At 37.2% G+C, this 16,252-nt stretch overlaps 1 protein-coding gene and 1 long non-coding RNA gene across 6 annotated transcripts; one reads left to right on the top strand and one right to left on the bottom strand.

Moving 5' to 3' along the window:
* The first annotated feature begins 1,044 nt into the window (after positions 1-1,044).
* On the top strand, positions 1,045-2,101 carry LOC138907196 (uncharacterized). The gene is made up of 2 exons (XR_011414975.1): positions 1,045-1,263; positions 1,442-2,101. It is a non-coding gene; the product is annotated as an uncharacterized lncRNA (long non-coding RNA).
* On the bottom strand, positions 1,224-15,999 carry LOC104091403 (PHD finger-containing protein 6). Of its 5 annotated transcripts, none has more exons than XM_070197564.1 (7): positions 15,754-15,999; positions 5,979-6,064; positions 4,430-4,944; positions 4,047-4,161; positions 2,938-3,168; positions 2,698-2,819; positions 1,224-1,969 (listed from the first exon to the last, which is right to left on the bottom strand). In XM_070197564.1, the coding sequence occupies exons 1-7, from the start codon at positions 15,754-15,756 to the stop codon at positions 1,452-1,454; spliced, it is 1,590 nt and encodes a 529-aa protein (XP_070053665.1). In that variant the 5' UTR covers positions 15,757-15,999; the 3' UTR covers positions 1,224-1,451. The 5 variants fall into 5 exon arrangements, 4 of the variants coding, with proteins under 4 accessions (XP_070053665.1, XP_070053664.1, XP_009595025.1 ...); XM_070197563.1 differs by lacking the exon at positions 15,754-15,999 and adding an exon at positions 14,921-15,240; XM_009596730.4 differs by lacking the exon at positions 15,754-15,999 and adding an exon at positions 8,249-8,519 and having other exon boundaries at positions 4,445-4,944.
* Between the last annotated feature and the right edge of the window lie 253 nt (positions 16,000-16,252).

Here is a 16,252-nt window from a genome sequence, read left to right on the forward strand (position 1 = left end):
CTTTGTATTTATATACATTCCGTATGTTATATACAAAAATTATACAAGTTTTATACACTTTTTTGGCTAGTTTCTGACGCGGACTAAAAGTGATAATACCTTTTTTAAAAGTGTAGTGGGTTTATTTGTAAGAGATCACTAAAGTTAAACTCGTCAAATACAAATTCTAAATCCATCTCTTTATAATAGTGTACCCATCTTGCAAAAGCAATTTTCAGAAACCAATATTGTTTAGTGCCTATTAACTTCCTATAGCTATCATATACATAATTACTTCTTATAGCTACTATTAAGTTATTACGGTAGTGTATTTGCGTTGCTGTATTCATGAATACAGCAGCAAAAAGCGCCTAAAAATCAGGGTAGTCCACATGTACACGCATGTATTCACATGTATTCGCGCCATGTATTCATGAATACAACAGCAAAAAGCGCCTAAAATCAAGGTAGTCCAGCTGTACACGTATGTATTCACATGTATTAGCGCTACTGTATTCATGAATACAACAGTAAAAAACGCCTAAAATCATGGCAATCCAACTGTACACGCATGTATTCACGCCATGTATTCGTGAATACAACAACAAAAAGCACCTAAAATCAGGCAGTCCAGCTGTACGCGCATGCATTCACATGTATTCGCGCTGCTGTATTCATGATACAACAGTAAAAAGTGCCTAAAATCAGGGCAGTCTAGCTATACGCGCATGTATTCACATGTGTTCGCGCCATGTATTCATGAATGCAGTAACAACAATCACCTTAAAAATAGGTATGTCATGCCTAAATAGCGTATTTCATGCCTCAATGGTAGTATATACCATAAATACTTAGTATTTTGCTATAAAATATAAAAAGATAGCTATAGAAAATAATATTTTAAAATAATTTTGATTTATAATAAATAGGGTGTATTACTTTGCTATAGGAGGTAAAATTTCCATATTTCAATTGTGGTAATCGAACCCTTTGATATGTCATTAGTACAAGAGATCACAGAATGAATTCAACCGATCTCTATCATTAAAGCAGTTGCTTTGAAAAATAGTTGCTCCATTGTAGCCAACCAAATTCACAAACTAGATCTAAAAGAATGATGATGTTAAAGTTAAACCCTTAAACGCCTTCGTACACCATTTTCTCTTTTATTCCAAGCTTTCAGTTGGTCTCATTGCCATAGAAACGAAATCTGGACAATGTAAATATCCTATGCTGATCTCATTAACGAAAGTGAGTCGAGAAGTACTGATTTGTCAGATAAGAGTTAGTGACAGTAGAAATATTTACAACAATTTTACACTTAAACGTCAGCCACAAACATCTTAACTAAGCTTTTCACTATTTGTAACTTTCGTGGTAGCAAGTCCATTACCTAATGCACTTGATACAAACTAAATTGATATTCACAAGAAGGTGGCAGCAACCATGATTTTACTTCCAGGTGAAGCAGCTCATTTTGTAGGAGTTAAAAGTGGAACAAAACCTGGAGGAAAGTCATCAACTGGTTCCCTTTTAATATCTACACGAGGAAGTTCCTTACCACCCTTTGAGGTTCTTGAAACAAGAGTAACTGATTCAGACCGATTGCAGATAGCAGCACTAACAGTTTCTTTAAAAGAGCTATCACATCCATTTTTGGAAGTAATCTTCGGGACACAAATGTCCATCCTACCTATATTTTCTCCAGCGACCATGTCTATCTCCATGTCATCCTCATTGGCTTCTTGTAAAGAGCTATCAAAGCCATTTCCTGATGTAATCTTCGAGACACAAATATCCACCCTACCTACATTTTCTCCAGCTATCATGTCTATCTCCATGTCAACCTCATTGGATGTACAGATAACTTCCCCACCTATCATGTCTATCCCCATATCACTCACTTCGTTGCTGCCCCCTTCAGCCCATCCAACTTTATCTTGTCTTGCGTGGTGAAATAATCCCCACAGAAAGTGCTCGCTGTTGAATCCTGCAAGAACAACCACACGGTGAAATGCAGCTCCAGAATTATCAGATAATCTTCTTAGAAGTATTGTCTTTTGAAGGGTAAGTCAGTCTTCCAAAATTTTAGTGAACCACAATAACTAAAGTATGCCTCAAGGGAGTTACATTCTGCTACAAATAGTCCTAATAGCATAATTCAAGCCCTATAAGAGGAACTGCTAGGTGTCCATTCTCTCGCATACATAAGAAAGCAAATTAGTAGGCTTATATATATCTTTTCCTTTTCCTAATGGAGAAAATACGAAAAGAAGGCAAGTGTGGGATATATATAGAAGGCAAGCGTGGGATATATGTATAGCTTTTCTTACACGTGTAGGGTTATATACACAGCACACATTGTCTTTGACTTTTACATGCCTGCGTCGAGATAAACTTACATCAAGGCCGCCCACCAACTGCAGAAAACATAATCCAAGTTGCACATTTTTCAGCCCCAGTGTGCAATAAAAGATTAGATAACTGATCTGGTCTCTGTCATGAGAATGTACATTCAGTACTTCTACTGAGTTCTACAGCTAGGCCTCTGGATGAATTAAAGCATATATACTTGATGAAACCAAACAAGATCCCCCACTTAAAAAGGCATAATCTTAGAGAGGTAAATTGATCTTCTTATGTATTACCTAAACGAAATATTGAAAGGGAATAAGGTAATGAGAAAAGAATATAGCTATTATCAGTGTACGACTGTACGTCGAGAATCATTGCACAGGGTTGTGGATGCAAGTACAAGCAGCTCAACATCATGTCCAAACGCTCTCATCACCAAATCTTTGACATGCATGAACTCCACCAGAGCAATATATTTCTCAGACCTACAATTAATGGGAAATACAAATAAATTTCTAGTAAAAACCTTCCTGGGCAAGGGGCGCCACTTCTGCTTTGCGACCCTTACCCTTTGCCGGTAGAGATATTAAGGCAGAAACTGACCTTTCTCTCTCACTTGCAAAGAAATACAGTCCTATGTCTTCTTTACCCGGATAACGATTGTGGAATAAACTTGACCAGATATGCCCACGTGGAACTAGTTCAAATTGAAGAGTATCAGGCAACAGCCTCGAGAACTCATACACCTTACGTCTAACTCTTGAAGGAGGATAAGCCTGGATCGGATCTTTGGGCATCTCAGGTTTAAGATCACCAAAGATGACAAAACTTCCCCTAAAATGCAAAGAGGAAAAGAAAGACATATAATTATAGGGAATAGAGCATGGATTCCTATTGAATGGTGCAAATTCCTCAAGTAAAAGAAACATCGAATCTTCAATATATATGTAGTCTGCAGAATAATGAAAGGGAAACTTTTCTGTTTTTTACGCATGACAAAAGACATATTTGACTTCCAAGGACACAAAAAGATCCATTCAAACAATAGCTCAGACGAAAAAACAGAGAGAGAGAGTTTAGAAAATTAACTTGCAGAAGTGATTTTTTTTCCGAAAATAAACAATACGTGGCTCCCATTTAACCTACAAATAATTGTTTTCCATATATGAAAACATAAGATGGCCATGATACAATGACGTCAAGGAATGTCACAACTCCCAACTATGTAGGAGCAGAAAGTCTTTCCCATAGTTGGGCATATATTTTATCAGTGCCGTATTACTATTGTTTTTGTTTGTGGGTGGGTGGGGGTTGGATACTGTTGGCGTCCCGACCAGTTTGATCGCACCTTAACTAATTCACCGGCAACCTACCATCCCACAGGCACAGATTCCCAGGGGAATGCTGCCCACCATGGCTAGAACAGATGGGGGAACCAAGTGTTGTAGCTAGGATTCAAACCTGGGATCTCCAAGTTGTTACACTATGCATCAACAACTAGGCCATCCCCTGGGGGACTAACATTCCATTATGAACTAAAAAGTATATGTTTCCTTACTCGTCAATGGGGAACTTACAGAGAAAAGGCCAATCAATCAGCCGACAACCAGCCATAAAAAAAGCTAGCATGCAAAAATAGAGATGAGCTGAATTTACCCAGGGACTATGTTAATTAATGTTGGTAATTAATGTGCATGATGAAGGGTACTTACTTCCAGGAAGGAACTCCAGCTGGATCACAAGGGTGTGTCTTAGGTGGAATCATCATTGGACTCGCATTCACAGCATCCGGGCTCCTAAACTCCAGAATGGTAGAACCATCACAACCTTAAAAGTAGGCTACATCAGTTGGATGGAAGTACAAAAGTAAATAAATTTTGCTAACAAAGCTTTACTGATATACCTAGAGTCTGTTGGATGGTGTAAGGAAAATCATTTCCAAAGAGAATATTCAACTCTAGATATATCAACGTCATTCATTTAAATTTTAATTGAGTATATGATAGAAGGTGAAATTTCTGATGAGTAAAAGATATATGAAGAGAATGAATCAGAACAAGTTAAGAGTACAAGAGCAGTCTCTGAACACTTAAACCTTTAGATGATTGACCTGGTTTCTTGGTCATTTCAGTGATTTTGGCATTTTGAGGATTCTGAGGTTTCAAACATCCTGCTGCACCTAAAGAACGCTGCACTGTACTCTTCTCAGGAAAAGAATTTGGAATTTGAGCTCTAGGCTTGTTAAAATTCCTCCCACCCACAGTTGCCATGGATTTGGCTGATACAGGTCCCAAGGAGCCAGTAATTTTCAGCAGAGATCCATATTTCGTGACGCCTGATGATAGGCCAAGTGCTTCTTCAACAGACAGATATCTCGTTTTCCCAGTCTGTACCTCCTTTTCCCAGTTAATACAATGCCCACTGGGAAACTTTTTTGGTTTCTTGGGTCGCACAGTGCTGTGACCAATCTTTGCAGTGGCATGTAACTTGGATCCCTCAGATAACTTATTTTCGGGTCCAGGTGATGAAGACGCTTTTTTCTTGCCAATATCACATTCTTCACAACACCAATCCTTTGGTGCATCTTCAGAATAGGCCAGCACACAATACCTGAAAGTATGAGAAAAGCAAACTTTCAAAAGCGGGAAACGGACCATGTGCGCAGAGAAGACAGACATTATTTAATAGAATTTCTGTTCAAACAAGTACGGATTTTATAGATGACAAAAAAAGCAAGCATAGACACAGTGCTTGTAGATTACATAATCTGGTATCCCCCTAGTACAAAAACAAAAAGAGAGGATTCCTTCTGCACAAGAATCTTATTCCTGTAGAGAACGGATGTAGTCTACATGCTATTTCATCCTTTACATCTTGAACATTGCACCAAAAAGCCAAAAACCATATACATCTAAACTTTCAATTATTTATGAGAATTGAATGTCACATCATGCTAATGAAAGAATCTAAGTGTCCCTTAAGAGGAACCCAAAATCCAATACCCTTTAGGATCCGGCAGTGGAAGAATCCAGAAAGACCAAACAACTAGAAGGGGTCTTTATTCTCTCTAAGAGGTTATATCAATTTCATTTAGGCTTTTTGTTCCATTATACTCTTAATCCCCACTTAAAATTCCAAAAAAGGGGAAGAAAAGCTGGCAATCTAACTAGCAAATTCCTTCTAAGAGGAGCAGACCCTTGTGTGGAAATCAACTTCTCACTTAAAAATGGCAAATCACCCAAAAGAGAAGGGGTTTGGGATCGGGAAGTTTGTTCGTAAATCTATGGTTTCTTAGGAAAATGTTTGAGGTTTACAAATAACATATAGTTATGGCACAAGGTGATTACAAGCAACAACAACAACCCAGTGGAATCCCACAAGTGGGGTATGGGGAGGGTAGTGTGTACGCAGACCTTACCCCTACCTATGAAGGTAGAGAGGTTGTTTCCGAAAGACCCTCGGCTCAAGAACTTAAAAAAGAAATGGAAGGTGATTACAAGCAAGTAAGAATTAAGAGAGTCATGGCATACAGCTTTCTGCCCGAGTGTCCACCCTTTCATGTTAGCAAACGAGAGAGAGAGAGAGAGAGAGAGAGAGAGAGAGAGAGATAGATAGATAGATAGATAGATAGAGAGAGAGCTTACTGATGGACATGAACATTTTTACACTGACAGCAGGTAATAATTGCTTCTTGAACACCAACATCACCGCAATTTCCACAAATTGTTTCCTGCAAGTTCATACAGAAAACACAAAAAATTCAGAAGCTGATTGAATCCAGCTTAATTGAAGATCTTATTGCCTTCTAGTTTTCGCAATGAACAAGCAACTTGGTGCTATCAAAATGCTCCTTTTTTTTAATATCAAGTTTCTACAAAAATTGCTCCCTTCAGCTTCTTTTGTTGCACGGAATAAGATTACCATATGAATAGAATGAAGAACGAGGAAGCAAAATAGCATTATTTACACAAAGCTAAATCATAATCAGCAAAATCAAGTTTTCGTCGTCTTTGAGCTCACATACTTATCTTCCACTGTGAATCCTCCTTTTGCACCATATGCATATTCACCAGTGTATTCCAATTAAGTCCATATTACTTTCCCAGAATATTCTTGGTTACATTCTATTCAAACAGAAACACCGAATACTCTTGGTTACATTCTATCCAAACAGAAACACCTCCGGTACTCCTTGCAGAAGCACTTGAACAGAGTAAATAACTGTAAAAGCACACTACCAGTTTTCTTTCTGCCATTGTAAATAAATGACATAAGCAATTCGATTTGCTTCTCTTTTGTAGTTATACCATTGGACACAATCTATGTTGCGCTATCAACATCCTCCCTTACATCTTCTTTTGGACCGGAAAGGAGATTTTTCAGAACAATGAAGAAGGCCTGTTGTAGTTAGAGAAGAAATTCCTAAATGCACAAAATAAAGCTCTCCAATCTATTTGTCCATCTAACAATGTACTCTATCATATAGTAATGTTTATCTTTGCAGCAAAAAGAAAGAAAAAGAAAAACCTAACTGTAGTGCAGTACTCATTGATGTTAAACTATTTTAACCAGGTTGACTCTTCGAGTAAAACATCCTAAACACTAGCTAAATATTATTCCACATCTGCTAATACATGCACAGAGGTATTACTAGTAGAACAAGGTATAAGCAAACATTCTTAGTAGCGAAAAAGCAACAGAATATCTGAACATGAGGCAAGCATTGAGTAAAAATAGATCAGGATATGGGACTATTGAATTGCACTCAAGCTAAATTAGGACTTGGAACAATTGAATTGCACTCATATAATAGATGCAGGAGTAGCCACAGTTGCATGCATCGGTTGCTGCTTTGTAGTATTTCCGCTCTCCAAACCAGGTTTCTTGCAACAACTCAAATCATCAACCTATGCAGCAGGACCGCATTTCCATTGACCTTTACTGCTCCAAACATTCCTTTACTCTAGAATAGAAGGGGGTGGTTGACTCAGACAAATGTACTTGAGCCCGAGAGGTCAATTTGGTATTAAAGAGTATGCTGAAAGTGCACGAAACTCAGAACTTTTAAACTGTCAACATCTTAAAGAAGACTATCCATTCACTCTTTTCCAGTTATAAAGATGTTAAGTCAGAGGTGCTTGGCAGTCTTGCTCTCTCACATAATTCTGAAGTGGTTAACTAGAAAGCCAGAGGACAGTTATCATCAAGGAGTAACATATCGGAAGAACAAAAGCTTGAAAAAGATCAAAAACGTCTTTAAGACAATTTAGCTTCACATTAAGCCAATGAAGTTGGAAGATTTCCAAAAAACTAATGAGGTTTGGTAAATGCCTGTAATATATATGGAGAATCAAGAGAAGCTCATCTATAGGGTCAATAGATGATATAAGACAATGAACAACCTTTAAGATAAGCTAGCTTATTTGCAAGTCCAATTTGCAGCTACGTGGTGAAGCATTTAACTCTTGCTAAAGACTCTCTTCTTCTCACTTCCCTTTGCACCTATTCACAAGTGCAATTGTCCCCAAAAATAAATAGAGAAAGAAAAAAGCGTGATATAAGACAATTTTTGATATAAAACAGTGTATCTTATGGAGGGCCATCCTAGAAATGTATAATTTACATAAGGAATTCTCCGGGAAATAATTGATCCTGGCAACAGCAACCAAGCAAATAAAATTTGGATTACAGAAACTAGGTGACCAAATTCGGTTGAAACGTGATGATAATGAAAATAGTACCATGCTACGAGTCACTATGACAAAACAAAGGCTATATTATAGCGGTAGAACAAGGTGATGAGCACAATTAGCAAGAAATGGCATTGTTTGATAATTGAATGCTAGAGATGGCAATTCAATGTAAAGTAACTATAATTTAGCATTTATTGTACATACAGAAGGACCCAACTCACATAAGCATATTGATTGCTAGTGACTAATGGAGATAAAATTGAAGCTGCTAATAGTTGTGGGACAGCAATATATGTCATAGATCACAAAAGTTGATACATTGTTTGACGATCAAATCCAGAATTTTATTACCAAGCTGTTGATGAAGAGAAAAGGGCAATGTTGTGAGTTAAATTGTTAAGGTTTTGTGTCAATCTGGTTGCCTTACTGATATAGAAGATGTTACTATAGCACTGAATTCAAGCTTCTTATAAAAGGAAAACATACCAGACAAACTTACTTGAGAGTAGTAAATTTGAGAAAGTTAATATTGTCTATTCTCGGCAAGTGCAACATGTCACCCCTTACATCTGATGGACTATATTAATATTTGGAATATAAAGATACTATCCATCAAAGACTGTTTACCATAGGAAAATCATCTAGTGAGCTGGTCAAACGTACCAAATATTTGTACCACACGGTATGGCCCTCAAACAACAATGTCTATCATGTTGCGGAAGCCAAATGTATATAGTGTGAATGAGTCACAACTACTATACCAAAAATTATGACAACCACTAAATAATAAACAAGACAATAAGACAACAATAAAAGAACACCAGAATTTACGAGGTTCGACCAATTTTGCCTACTTCCTCGGACACAATCAATATTTTATTCCACTCCAATTTTACAAGTGAAATAATACTAAAGAGAGAAGATACAAATGCCTTAAGAAGATAAGAAAAAAGGCAAATGAGAGGTGTACTTAAATCCTAAACATTAGGCCTCCTTTTATAGGGTGAAATTCCCATTCAAAATTGTCATCCACCGATGTGGGACTTTTGATAATTTCAACAAATCTCCACCTTGGCAAAATTCCACATCTTCAATTTTCTCTCAATAACAAATTTTGGTTGTGTCTTCATCTTCAATCTTTAGTGTTCAACAATGTTGATCAAATCCAAACAATGTTGAAACTTGACCGCAGTCACTACTTTTGTCAGCATATCAGCAGGGTTCTCCGTAGTATGAATTTTCTTCACCGTGACTCCACCTTCTTCTATGATTTCTCGTACGAAATGATACCGAACATCAATGTGCTTCGTCCTTGCATGATAAACTTGGTTCTTCGCTAATTGAATAGCACTTTGACTATCACAAAAAATTATAATATTTTTTTGTTCAATACCAAGCTCCTTTAGCAACCCCTGAAGCCAAATTGCCTCCTTCACAGCCTCTGTAATAGCCATGTACTCTGCCTCTGTTGTAGACAAAGCAACTGTTGACTGCAAAGTAGACTTCCAACTAACTGGTGCCTTTGCAAAAGTAAACACATAACCAGTAGTTGACCTTCGTTTGTCCAGATCACCCGCAAAATCTGAGTCACAATATCCAACTACAGACCGATTGCCTTCCTGCTCAAAAACTAACCCAACATCTACAGTACTATGAATATACCGTAGAATCCATTTCACAGCTTGCCAATGCTCCTTTCCTGGATTATGCATATATCTGCTAATAACTCCAACGGCTTGTGAAATGTCAGGTCTCGTACAAACCATTGCATACATCAAGCTACCAACAACATTTGCGTATGGTACCCTTGACATATACTCCTGTTCAGTTTCATCCTTTGGCGACATAGTAGTACTTAGCTTAAAATGGGGAGCAAGTGGCGTACTAATTGGCTTAGTCTTCTTATCTATGCCAAAACGCTTTAGTACTCTCTTCAAATATTCTTTCTGAGATAAACAGAGTTTCTTTGTACGTCTATCTCTTATTATCTCCATGCCAAGAATTTTCTTTGCCTCACCCAGATCCTTCATCTCGAACTCCTCCTTCAGTTGAATCTTCAACTTATCAATTTCTTCCGAATTCTTGGAAGTTATCAACATATCATCAACATATAGGAGAAGATATACAAAGGAACCATCATTAAGTTTGCGCAAATACACACAATGATCGTATTTGCTTCTCTTGTACCCTTGCCGCAACATAAACTTGTCAAATCGCTTGTACCATTGTCTAGAAGATTGTTTCAATCCGTACAACGATTTTTCAAGTTTGCATACCATATTTTCTTTTCCAGCAACTTTGAATCCTTCTGGCTGAGTCATGTAGATTTCCTCCTCCAAGTTTCCATGTAAAAACGCAGTTTTTACATCCATCTGAACTAGTTCCAAATCCAACTGTGCTACCAAAGCCAACATAATTCTAATGGAGGAATGTTTTACAACTGGAGAAAATACTTCATTGTAATCAATTCCCTCCTTTTGAGCATATCCTTTGGCCACCAATCTTGCTTTGTAGCGAACATCTTCTTGGTTAGGAAATCCTTCTTTCTTTGCAAATACCCATTTGCACCCAATTGCTTTCTTTCCCTTCGGGAGATTGGCCAATTTCCATGTATGATTCTGATGAAGGGACTGCATTTCTTCATTCATGGCAATCCTCCACTTATCTTCTTCTGAACTTTGGATTGCGTCTTTATAAGTGGTAGGAACACCATCAGCTACAATTGAGGTTGCACAAGCAACCGTCTCTATAAGACGAACAGGTTTCGTTATTGTCCTTTTTGGCCTGCTGGTTGCTATTGATTCAAGTTGTTGTCGAGGTTCCTGAGTTGGAATCTCCCTCTCTACTGGCTCTTCTTCCTGAGGGTAATCTTCATTTGTTTCCTCCTCTGCTTCTTGCGTAGGAAAAATAAATTTTCCCTCAAACTCCACCTGCTTTGATGCACCACCAGTTTGTTTGACATCTTCAACTGTCACCTTATCTGTTATGGCAGATTCATCAAAGGTAACATCTCTGCTGAATATAATATTCCTTGTCTCTGGACACCATAAGCGGTATCCTTTGACTCCAGAAGTAATCCCCATAAATATAGCCTTCTTTGCTCTCGGATCCAATTTTGACTCTTTCACATGATAGTATGCAATTGAGCCAAACACGTGCAAAGAGTCATAATCTACAGCAGGTTTTCCATACCATTTTTCAAATGGTGTCTTGCCATCAATGGCAGCAGATGGTAGACGATTAATGAGGTGGCATACATATGTAATTGCTTCAGCCCAAAATTCTTTGCCCAAGCCAGCATTGGACAACATACACCGTACCTTCTCCAGTAAAGTCCGGTTCATACGTTCTGCCACTCCATTCTGTTGTGGTGTATGTCTGACAGTGAAGTGTCGGACGATGCCATCATTTTCACATACCTTATTGAAATGATCATTTTTGTATTCACCTCCATTGTCTGTGCGAATACACTTGATCCTCCTGCCTGTTTGATTCTCCACCATCGTCTTCCATTTGAGAAAAATTCCCAACACTTCATCTTTCCTCTTTATTGTATACACCCACTCTTCGGGAAAAATCATCAACAAAGGTTACAAAATAGTGCTTCCCACCTACCCAATGAAGGTGTTTTGGAAGAACCCCAAACATCAGAGTGTACATAATCCAAAATGCCTTTAGTATTATGGATCGCTGTACCAAATTTAACCCTTGTCTGTTTCCCTTTGACACAATGCTTGCAAAAGTCCAAGTTGCAAGTCTTTACGCCTTTTAACAATCTTTGATTAGATAGAGCTTTCAAGGATTTCCCTCCAGTATGTTCCAAGCGCATGTGCCATAGCCTGGTTGCTTCTGCCTCTTTGTCATCACTGGATGTCACTGTCGCTGTCCCAATAACTGTACTACCACGATAGCGGTACATGTTATTGTTCTTCCGATTGGCCTTCATTACCACTAGTGCACCGGAGCATATTCTCATCACTCCATTTTCTGCAATGATTTTGAACCCTTTTGATTCTAGGGCTCCCACAGAGATGAGATTCTTCTTCAAACCCGGTACATATCGAACATCTGTTAATGTTCTGATCATTCCATCATGGCTCTTTAATCTTATTGAACCAATGCCATATGAGGTAAGAGGGCTGTTATCCGCTGTGTGGATGACTCCATATTCTCCTTCTTGAAAATTCACGAACCAGTCCTTGTTGGGACACATATGATAGCTACAAGCCGAGTCTATCAACCATATGTCTGATGATGTTGATAACTCTGTTGTAACTAATGAGAAGTTTGAATCATCACAATCAGCTACATTTGAATCCATAATGGCTTTTCCATTGTTATGTCTCGCCTTATTCTTCAACTTCGGACAGTCTTTCTTCCAGTGCCCCTTTTCTCGACAAAAGGCACATTCATCTTTGCTGGGTCTAAATCTCGACTTGGATCTTCCCTTCTTAGTCCTCGTTTGATTTTGAGGACGACCCCTCACAATTAGTGCTTCTCCTTCTCCGCCCTTCGGTTTTTCTCCCTTTCTTTGTTCATAGCTGTACAAAGCCGAACAAACTTCTCTGAGAGAAATTTAGTCATTTCCATGGAGTAGAGTAGTTTCAAGGTGCTCGTACTCATTAGGAAGTGACCCCAACAACATCAAGGCCAAGTCACCGTCATCAAAAGTTGCATCCATATTTTGCAAATCTGTGACCAACTTATTAAAACTGGTGATATGTTCATTCATTGTGGTACCAGGAACATAGGTGAAGCGAAACAGTCTCTTCTTCATGTACAATTTATTTTGACTGTTTTTCTTCAAAAATTTATCCTCCAGTGCTTTCCATAATTTATTTGCAGAAGTTTCCTTTGTGTATGGATATTTCTGCTCTCTAGCAAGGTAGGATCGAATGGTACCGCAAGCAACACGATTGATAATTTTCCAATCTTCTTCTCCAATAACATCTGGCTTCTTTTCTTCAATGGCAAGATCTAGCCCTTGTTGAAAAAGAACATCTAGAACCTCGCCTTGCCACATCCCAAAATGTCCTGACCCGTCAAAAATTTCTACCGCAAATTTCGCATTTGACACAATTCTTGTCATAAGCGAAGATGCCAACGATGACGTATTATTGACACTTGATGTAGATTCTTCTTGTTTACTGTCTCCCATTTTGACACAAATATTATTTAGTAGCTGACGACACAAATCAAGATTATTTCCTTTCTGGTGTGGAAGATCAGACTAAGCTGCAACCACAGAGCATACTCAGACAGAACCTTGACTCAGTTACCAAGATAGATCTTTTCTGATGTGGAAGATCAGACTATGCTGCAACCACAGAGCATACTTAGACAGTACCTTGGCTCTGATACCAATTGTTGCGGAAGCCAAATGTATATAGTGTGAATGAGTCACAACTACTATACCAAAAATTATGACAACCACTAAATAATAAACAAGACAATAAGACAACAATAAAAGAACACCAGAATTTACGAGGTTCGGCCAATTTTGCCTACTTCCTCGGACACAATCAATATTTTATTCCACTCCAAAATTACAAGTGAAATAATACTAAAGAGAGAAGATACAAATGCCTTAAGAAGATAAAAGGCAAATGAGAGGTGTACTTAAATCCTAAACATTAGGCCTCCTTTTATAGGGTGAAATTCCCATTCAAAATTATTATCCACCGACGTGGGACTTTTGACAATTTCAACATATCAGGTATTGGTTAAAGGGACCAACTGAACAATATATTGTATAAGGTAACTTATTTTGGTAAGTCAAGACATGTGAAAATAATGACCCAGCAAGCACCACAACATATGACTCCATTTATCGAGCAATTCTTGGGTGGAATGCATTTTTCCATCCTAAGTGTTGGTATTTGACACTATAGTACGATATCAACAACTGGAATAAAAGGGGCATGCCCTCCTTCCAAAGTCAAGAGCATTAATTTGCACATATATGCATATAAGCATAAATTGAAAATTTTAGTGTCAACAATGAAGTGAGAATCAAATGTGAGTTAGCTTCTTAATAATACACTGCTCAAAGTAGAACAACTAAGAGTTTAAATATTAATAAGCTCAAGAACATAATTAGAAGATAAAATGCATAGAATTATAAATTGACCGGAGCTGATCTGTCCTTTATGCCCGAGAATTAAAAGTATGAATTTTCTTCTTGTTTAAGTGATTTCAAATTTGAAACTGACCCGCAAAATTATAGTCAGTTTTCTTGGCCTTCTTTTTGAACTTGTAAGAGCTGAATTTATAAATGTCAACAGCCAATCTCAAAGACAGTGCTTGTGAGTTACAAGATTATATATCTCCCTATATAAAAACCAAAGGCGGATCACAACTATACAAAAAAGAAACTCTATTCTTGTAGTGAGTTTATGAACTCTAACATGCCGTATTCGTCTTTTACATCTTAAATGTTGCACCAAAAAGCAAAAAACCACAAAATATTGTACTTTGACACTTATTTCTTCGCCATTACTAGAACAAGTTTTTATATTATATACACACACATAATAAAAATTGTGATTTTTCCAGAAAGATAGTAATAAAAATTGACCAAAACTTATAGCGTCAAAAAGTAGTCTCTCGTGGTGGTCTTCAGCAATTAATGACTCATCTAGCGCAAATCTCAAACAGAAAACTCTAGGTTGAGAAAGGGAAAACCCCAACAGATATGAAGGTTCTCGAAGTTAAAACTTATTCTAGTTAACACCTATTTATCATGAAAACTGCTAATCAATGCCAGAATTTCTATCTGTGCAGAGATTCACAACTACTCTCTTCGCTTCATTTTATCTTTCTTTTAAGGTGTTTAAACACTCCTTGACTTGTACACACCAACCATGTAAAGAATTTTCTCACTATCAGCTTACCTTTGCTTGTCCCATATTTACTTGTTATCTTCAAGGTTACAGTCCCATTTTTATCAGGGATACAATATCTTTTGGTTAACCTGGTAGTCTGAAAATTCTTTACACGATCGGTGTAAATATAAGTTAAACTATTTAAGTATACTCGTCTAATTGGAACAATAAGGGTTAAAAAAATGACTTTTTTTTTTTAACTTCAAAAATTTTAAGCAAATTAGTTAGCTGAAATGACTACATTTAGGACCAAAAGTAGGATTAATTCTAAGGATCTATTTTTGTCGCGCGTATCGTATTATTCCAATTCAACATACCAGAAAATACATTTTAAAAATGCTATAGAAAAGATAGGTTTAGCGATACTGACTCAAGGCATACAAACCCCAAAAACTGAACGAAACCTTCAAACATCCATTTTCAGCCACCTCTATACGAACAATGCATCCAGTAAAGAGAAAAAGCTCCAAATCTTACCTAAGCTTTTATTTTTAATTTTTTCATTTTCCTTTAAAATAACCCATAAAACATAAACACTCTACTATTAAATAGCATATTTACAACCTTACCCTTTTAAGTTTTGCTTACAAATCTGCTAAACTTTTTGATAAAAAAAGAAAAAGTGAAAGAAAAAGAAACAGAGACACTCATAAATCCACAGTAATCATCTCAAAAAAAAAAGAATGTCGGCCTTTGCCATTGGAGAAAAACAAAGATGATTAGTGGCTGTGAATGTCACTTAAAAACAAATGCAGAAGCATGGATTGCATAAATATTCGCTGTGGGAAAACCAAATAAATAGTAAAATAAGTAAATATAGCAACAAAAAACTAGGGTTTTACCATGTGGGCCTGAAATGCTGCTTTTTTGTTCCTTTTACCTCGGAGAGTGAATGGTCAAATGCGTTCCACGGCGGATCACCGACAAAGAAAAAAAATGCAAGGGTCCTACACAGCACCCAACTTTTGGCCTTTTGAGTATTAACGAATTAATGAGGAAAAAACAAATCACAGCATTTATCTTTGGGACAGTGCCAGTTGAAAACGCCGGTTCATGAGCACTGCATTTAACTGGGCATAATTCGTATTTTCTGGAGAGTGGAGAGACCAGTGAGAGATTCTTTACATTTATTTTCTCGTAGAGGACCTGCACTTTTAATAAATGTTCATTTGCACCTTGTGGTTTTGATAATTACACTTAGACATTTTGCTACTAATTTGGGGCAATATATCCCAAAACTAAAATTGGTTCATTTATTGTCAGTTAGTTATACAAGTGAGAAGTTTTCTATATATATTTATATTTATTATTATTATTATTATTATTATTATTATTATTTTA

This window comes from Nicotiana tomentosiformis, chromosome 3 (assembly GCF_000390325.3).
Source record: "Nicotiana tomentosiformis chromosome 3, ASM39032v3, whole genome shotgun sequence".
In the NCBI taxonomy this organism is placed as follows: Eukaryota; Viridiplantae; Streptophyta; class Magnoliopsida; order Solanales; family Solanaceae; genus Nicotiana; species Nicotiana tomentosiformis.